The 8,045-nt window shown below is 38.2% G+C and overlaps 1 protein-coding gene across 1 annotated transcript; it reads left to right on the top strand.

Moving 5' to 3' along the window:
- The first annotated feature begins 1,682 nt into the window (after positions 1–1,682).
- Positions 1,683–7,006, top strand: LOC120442718. Its single transcript, XM_039619843.1, has 8 exons — positions 1,683–1,799; positions 1,881–1,996; positions 2,103–2,153; positions 2,236–2,346; positions 2,445–2,589; positions 2,685–2,823; positions 3,678–3,717; positions 4,960–7,006. The coding sequence occupies exons 2-8, from the start codon at positions 1,900–1,902 to the stop codon at positions 5,226–5,228; spliced, it is 852 nt and encodes a 283-aa protein (XP_039475777.1). The 5' UTR covers positions 1,683–1,799; positions 1,881–1,899; the 3' UTR covers positions 5,229–7,006.
- Positions 7,007–8,045: the final 1,039 nt, after the last annotated feature.

Raw genomic sequence — 8,045 nt, forward strand, 5'->3', positions numbered from 1 at the left:
TGCTCTTGGTAAGTCTGATATTTTTCCTTTAAGAGGTTTCTCAACTTTAACAGTTTAATCCTCCTACTATATGTTATGATAAGGAAACTGGAAATATGTGCTATTTATACATGTGTGAATATAAATAAATTAATTACATAGCCGAAATCAGAGTTTATACAATTCTAATGAGGTTAAAAGTCAATATTTTGTATGACCGGCTTTATTCTTCAGCACAGTCTGAACTCTTAAGCTTTCTTTAATTCCCTTGTAGTAGACGTTAGGAATAGTTCTCCAGGCTGCTTGAAGCTCTTTTATTATATTAGTTTTTGACCAATAGCTCTTTGGTAATCACCTGGTTGGTGCAAAAATACTATTTTTAAGTCTGTCAAACTGTTTCATATTTGGCATTTTACATATATTGAACTGAAAAAAAAATCTAAACAAATTCTGTGTTTTTGCAATAGGGTGCCATAATGTCCATTAAAATTAGTTCTTTGCAAAGTTGTCTGTTATTTGTAAACACAACACTCATTCATCCCTTGAGTTAGGTGCCTTTTTATGCTTGCAAGATTCAATGTTTAGTGAATAGAACGGGAAGGCAAGATTAACTTTACACAGGAGACACTGAGGGACAAAACAGATTAGACTAGAAGAGGAAACACAAAAGGGAATTAACTAAATACTGCTTAAGAGCCCCAAACTTTGCATGCAGGATGTGACAAAATACAAACAGACACTACGGGAAGATACTTAATGGCAACAATAAAAATACAAACAATACAACTTATCTTTCAAGAGAAACAATGAACAAAACTCAAACACAAACAATGCTCAAAACCAAAAGGAGCCATGAACCTGCAAAAAACTCCAAATCTTGGATCCATACTCAGGGTCCATGACACAAGTACAAGAGCTGGTGAGTGAAAAGCACCTATTGCCAAACGTCCTTCAGAAACAAGAATTGTTTCTCAAGACCATTTCTTCTCTCATTGGGAGCAAAAGACACAATAAGTACCTTAAGAGGTTATTTCCAGTGTTATAATGTAAAAATGTTTAAGTTCTGGACTTTAGCAAATTTTTTAGATCATTTACTTGAGAATTTAAATTAATGGATTTGCTTCATTCAGAGAGATATATTATGCTCATTTCCTGACACCTGAGTTACTGTATGGATAAATGCATATATAATTCTTTGTGCATAATTAGTTCATAAAATACAATAGGTTGCTCAGTGCACAAACAATTTTTAATTTTTTAAAATCCTTATTTGTGTTCTCATGATATCAGAAAGTATTGTTTGATTTATAGAAAAACGCGTGCAACCTACTTACAGTACATATTAACTTCTTCACATTTTCCTTCTGTATTTTAACAGTATGCTGTTACTTTTATAAAGCCTCTAAGCTCTTTCACAACTCGCAATTTCAAATGTGTGTTAGGTTTGCTGTGGGTTGGTGCAGTCTGAGCCCATCTGTGATCAGACAGAGTTCTTTCACCCTAACGGCACTTGTGTTGCATGCCCTGCATGTGTGCCTGGAGAGGAGCTCTCAGAGGTAGCGCACACACTCCTCTTTAAGCTGTTGCTTGTTTTCTAGATGTGCTACTTCGCTCCAGGTCTATAACACATGTGATTTTCAGGACTGTGGCTTTGGAGATGGTGAAGAAGGCATCTGTATTCCATGTGAAGAAGGAAAGTTCAGTACAGAAACAGGTGTGGCTCCCTGCAGAACATGCACCCAGTGCAGCCTGCTGAACCGCCTTGAGGAGAAGGCATGCTCACCCACCAGTGACAGCCTGTGTGGACACTGCCTCCCAGGGTAAATTATTCACACAGTGCCAACATAAACACAAGTCAAATAAGATATTGTGTTACGCATATCATTGTGTTGTTTGTGCAGGTATTATGAACTCAGGAGCATGACTGGGGAAGTGGAGCTGCTGTGCTTACCTTGTTATAGTCATGACACAATCCATAAAGAGTGTTTGCTATTGACATCTAAAGGTTTTAAAGCAGGTAAGGTCCCCAAACAGATAGCATAGCAGTATATGTTAACAGTTTTGTTGAGTGGTGATTGTTCAGAGAAATGGTTAAGGAAAGGTTATCTGTGGTTCTTTTACAGAGAGCACCACCAACTCACCTAAAGAACATTTCAGAGACCCAGAAGAGAAGAGTGAGTTACTTCATGTCATGAACAACTTTGTTTTTATTAGTCTTGTATTCACTTTGACCTGACTGCCTTTTTTTTCCCCAAGGAGTCAAAGAAGAAACGTTTTCAGTCGTCCTGATTGCTTCAGCAACAGCTTCCTTGATTTTCCTTCTTGCTCTGCTGCTTTGGGTTTTACACCTGACTGCTGAAAAATTCAGTAAGCCAGATCACGTTTCAAGTTTCTGCTACTTCTCCCCACCTATCTCTTGTTTACTCCACTAACAGGGGATCATATGCATTTGTTGCCATTTTTAGAGCAAGTTCCCATATATGCTTCCAAGCCTGAAGGAATATTATCTGCTGCTGACCTTCAGCACACACCTTTGTTCACCCATACAGACAGAGCAGCACAGCCAGGAGAGGCACCCTCACAGACAGTTTCAGCTGAAAATCCAACAAGGTGCTTTGTGAATATTATTATATCTATGCCTTTCATTTATCTGTATCAGTGCTGATATAATCATTGTTATCATTGTTTATTATAAACCTGTTCAGAGGTCTATACTCCTTGAGCCATGAGAATGAGGTGCATCCTACCTCTATTGTGATTAACGTCACCACCAACATCAAGCCCTCCAGTCAGAATACAGACAGTATTACACAGGAGGAACAACAAAGCCTCATCACACAGGAGGTACAGTTTATACCTATAGCTACATCACTATCACACTTAGCGTCCACCTTTAGCAATGCCAAACTATAGGAACTTGAAATGTAGGAAGTTATATACTATATATTTTATGTATATTTCATATACAAAGTCATTTTTTTTAGTTTAGTTTAGTTTAGCTTAGCTTTTTGTGTGTTTTTTGATAGTCATAGTGTTATCTAACTATGAAGAAAACTTTGGTCTTGTTTCCTGATTTACTGTGATTTTTGCCACGGGACTTCTTTCTTCTTCCAAGAAAAAATGAACAAGACACAGAAAATTACTTACCAGAAATGATTTTTTTTTCTTTTCCAGAAGCAAAGTCTAAGATACTGCCAACAATTTCCCAGAAGATAAAAAAAATGCTTTTCAAAATAAAATATTCCAAATCGCAATGATAGCAGGTTAATGAGCAGATCAGGACTCATTAACAGAGAATCACAGCTTTGTGTCTATATAATACCACTGCATGACATATGCAAGATAAACACAATATAATGACACATACAGTTATCAAGACTGACACTGTCAGTTAATCACTTGATTTGTTTATTTTGAGATTAAAGTTTGATTGAATTCAGTATATTGACTCAGAATCTCAAAATCTAAATGATTTAATTTATAATGATGTAAAACAGAAAAACACAAACATCTGTCAAATACTTTATTTTTTTTCTTACTTGATAATGACAACACAGATTGATGCTCCTTTTTTATTCATTCAAAATATTTCAGTAATAAAACATAGTTATATGTCAATGTATTTCACACATGTATAAATTAAGTGACTATCATATTACTTCTTTTCTACCATGTCTCTTTTATTATGTCACTATCAGATGGAACGACAATTGCAGGACATATGGGAGATTGCTGAAGGTATGTACGTCCCAAACCAGCCATTACAATTGTATATATATATTTTATATATTTTATTTTATTTATTTATTTTTTAATTCTCTGTTGTTCCTGGGATCTGCTGGACGAGTCACTGCACTGAGTGCTCTGATTACCACTTCACCCTCCACATCTTCTCAAGTTCTTCTCTCAGCTCTTGGGATTTTTTGAGCCTCTCGTGTTCCTTCTCCCTGATGTTGCTATCATTCAGTATAGCTACATCGATCACTATGGCCATCTTCCTCTGTTTGTCCACCATTACTGTGTCTGGTTGGTTAGCCATCACCAGTTTCTCCATCTATATCTGGAAGTCCCACAGGATCTTAGCTTGGTCATTCTCAACCACCCACGGGGGTGTCTCCCATTTTGACCTTGGGACTTAAAGGCCATACTCGGCACAGATGTTTCTGTATACTATGCCAGCCACTTGGTTATGGCGTTCCATGTATGCCCTGCCTGTTAGCATCTTGCACCGTGCTGTGCTGGATTGTCTCTAAGCGAAAGGAAGGAGGCTGAGGACTGGTGAGTGTCAGGATGAGACAACACACAACCATGAGTCTATCACGAAGATGGCCACAACCAACAGGGTGAATAGTGAATACCTCAGGTAGCAGAAACCTGAGAAAGAACAGGAGAAAGGAGAAGAACCATAGGGGGAAGACAGGGCCCTGCACTGTGTGTACCACCGGCAGATAGAGGCAGTGGCTGACATCCAGAAATCCTACCAGTAACTGGACAAAGCTAGGCTGAAAGACAGCACAGAGGCACTAATCATGGCAGCACAGGAACAAGCTCTCAGCACAAGATCCATAGAGGCTGGGGTCTATCACATCAGGCAAGACCCCAGGTGAAGGCTGTGTAAAGATGCCCCTGAGACAATCCAGAGAAGATATGGAGGGTGATGGCAACAATGGTTCCAGTGGTAATCGGAGCACTCGTTGCAGTGACCCCCAAGCTAGGCAAATGGCTTTAGCAGGTCCCAGGAACAACATCTGAGATCTTTGTCCAGAAGAACACAGTCCTAGGAGCAGCAAAGATACTGCACAGGACACTCAAGCTCCCAGGTCTCAGGACCCGAGCTTGAAGACTAAAGACTGCTGCGGGGGCAAGAGGGAAATGTATATATGTATTTAAAAAAAGGGTCCTTTTTTAAAAGTTTTCTACAAGGATGAGTTCAGTATGGTACGCCACTGATTTTACTTGTACTGTGCTGATCTTGTGCAGGACAGAGAATTGAGATGCTCGACTACGACTCAGTTCAGGACTTGTCTCTCCTGCTTGACTCTGCTGACAACATCAAAACCCTAAGGAGACTGGCACGGTCTTTGGGTGTTCCACCTCAGATCATCCCTCATATCCGAGGCTTCCAGGACCTTTTTCAGTACCTGCGGACCTCCACCTACACACTGCTGCCCCAGTTGGCCCAGGCTGCTGCGCTCTTGCCTAATTCTGAAGTTGTCAAGAGGATACACAGAGCTGTGGTGAAACAATAATGTCTTAGAGATCCACAGGATGGCAAGTGTTGTAGAGACTTTCTGCTCTTTTTTGCAGGACTCTCACCAGATCATTCAGTCAATCTAACACCTACTGTTGAGACATAAAAGCATGACATTTTATTAAAGCAACATTTTTTGAGTGAAATGATACATTGGTGTATTAATGGGGATTAAATCATACCGGATTACTGACTATTCTGAGGTTCTCATCTTCAGTCGAGTATATATATTTAATAGATCGTGTACTGTAAAAACACAGTGAGAAAAGTACTTATTTCTCCTTTGAGTGTTAGATATCCAGGTCACTGCAAAGGCACCCTACGTGCTGTGTTATTTCCTGTTTACCATGTAAAATGATGAGCAGCCCTCTGGCTAAAGCATGTGAGACAGACCAGGACAGAGGATGCAGTGTTCACGGTAAGTGAAAGAACTGAGAGCCCTGAGAAATTGTGTTATTCGCTCACTGGGAGAAGTTTGCCAACTTACCAGTTTCCCAGATCTCCAGATCGTCAGAGTCTTCAGAGCATTAGTTCGGGTGAGTATTCAATCTTTTCCATCACTACTCTTCAAATCCATCTCAAAAACAAATGGCAAACAAAACTTCAGTCAAGTTCGAAGTCTTATTATTATTTTTTTTCTAATCTGAAAACAACAAGAAACTCCAAAACCTGGATAAAATATTCTACATCATTAAGAAACTTTGCTTAACAGGGCCTTTTTCTCTTTCATTCAAGTGGTCGCTATTTTAGTTATTGCCTCTAAGACCTAATACCTGAATACCTTGAATTCTCACCAGCTCTTGTGGATAAACTTTACATTTATCAGCATGCAAGAAGTACCCATATGAACGCTAGGTGGCGTCCTCGCATCTGTAATTAGAAACGTGATCAGTAAGTATTGGCGCCCCACAGCCCCCGCCTCCACATCACGATCGTCTGGTGAAAAGATGAGGCACTAAAGGAATTATTTTTGAAAATGAACTCTAAAACCATCAAGTTATAAAGTTACCGTGCAATCTCATTGGTTGTCCTTACCAGAGCATTTTTAATATCGTGTCCCTTCTTCTTTTGTTGGTTCTGTCGTGCCAACAAGTGATTTCCGATGTTTCTCTCTGTGTGTTTTTTTTTTTTTATTATTATCTTTATACGTCTAATAGCTATGTTTGGTAAACAGTTTGCCCCATTTAAATGATCTGGATAGAACTGTGATGTTATATGTGTTGAAGTCTTTGATGCCCTCTTGATTTGTCTTAAAAAATACATTTTTATCTTCAATGCAACTTTTTACCTGTGTCTTTCAGCTGACTTGATATTATTCATTAGAGTATTTATTTAAACGGTTGTAAATGAAGTGTTGGCCTATAATCTATGAAACATATGTCCAACATATCTGTCATGAATTATATCAAGTTATTTTGAATCACAAGCATCAATCCTGTCTCACGGTAGAAGCTGTAATCAGTTTTTGGCAAAGTGAGTTTTATATATCCTTCATTTATCCAGGTAAACGTCTCACTGACATTAAAATGTTTCATTGACATTAAAAATTAAAACTGGGTCATTGACATTAAAAAAAAAGTTTGTTTTTTTGGCCAAGAGGGCAGTTGAAGTTAAAACAAATATATTATAGGGTCCATAACGATATTAAAAGTGGACAAAAACAGGACTAGATTCATTATATTGTAGGTACAATAACGTAGAGTCAGGGCCGTTGCTAGCCATTTGGGTGCCCTAAGCACAAATGCTTTATGGTGCCCCCCGCCACTAAAAAAAAAAAAAAAAAAATTAATACTTTTGAATTTCTCAGTGGAATTTGTTTAATTAAATAACAACAAACATGACAGTTAAACCAATAAATAAGGTTAAAGGAGGTTAAAAATACTGTTACAAATAAATACTCAGGCCCCTTTGGAAAATTAAAATCAGAGCTGACATTAAAAGGACCTCTCCACACAATTTCAACACGATCAGCATCTACAATGTGAGCTGGCCAAAGAGCAGGATCGGTTGAAGGGGCACACATGTCTCCACAGTGTCACTTTCTGATAGTCTCTCAGTGACAGGACTCTCAGTGGTACTTGTGTATGGAACTGTACCTGAACTGGTGGTTGATGGTTCTTGTTCTTCTTGGCTAGGGATTGTTGCAGGGTCTACAATGGCTGGTGGTTGATGTCCAGGGATGGCACTACTACTGGATGGTTCATCCTGTCCTGAGATCCTCCTTGAACATATTTAAGCATTGACCCTGCATACAAGAGAAAATATTCAGGGATTTTACAGAAATACAATTTTGAATCTACAGTAGGCCTACTGAAAAATTGCATTATAAGACTAATAAATTAAGTAAGTCACTGGTACATTTAAAATTACTAACTATATTTTACATGTATAGATTTTCATAATGGCAAATGGCAATATAAACATGCTGTACATAATTTGATATAAATGCGCAAGTAGGAAATCTATATTACTGGAAGATATAGGTTTCATATTACACTGTAATATGAAACCTATATCTTATTTATGCCACATAAATAAGATATGCGTCTTTATAGATATCCATACAAAGTAATCTTGTCTAATCTGATAATAATACTTGACTGCATCACTGACCTATCCCAAAGTTAAGGTTAATCAGTAGCATGCATGACGTTAGCCAGCTAGCAACCTGAGGAGGAAATGCTAGTCTCACGATTGCTAACGTTATCTGAAAACCGTCAATTGAGTGACCATGATGAGTTGCTTTTAGTAGTCCATTCTATATTCATATCCACAACGTAAACAAACTACCCAACATCAATCATTTGCAACATTT

Source organism: Oreochromis aureus, linkage group 2 (genome assembly GCF_013358895.1).
Source record: "Oreochromis aureus strain Israel breed Guangdong linkage group 2, ZZ_aureus, whole genome shotgun sequence".
Classification (NCBI taxonomy): Eukaryota; Metazoa; Chordata; class Actinopteri; order Cichliformes; family Cichlidae; genus Oreochromis; species Oreochromis aureus.

Excerpts from the sequence above, each read along its gene's own strand:
- LOC120442718 (XM_039619843.1), top strand. The coding sequence starts at position 1,900 with ATGACTGGGGAAGTGGAGCTGCTGTGCTTACCTTGTTATAGTCATGAC. Across the intron at positions 2,347-2,444 it reads CCTGACTGCTGAAAAATTCA|AGCAAGTTCCCATATATGCT; the intron begins GTAAGCCAGATC and ends TGCCATTTTTAG. Across the intron at positions 2,824-3,677 it reads AAAGCCTCATCACACAGGAG|ATGGAACGACAATTGCAGGA; the intron begins GTACAGTTTATA and ends TGTCACTATCAG.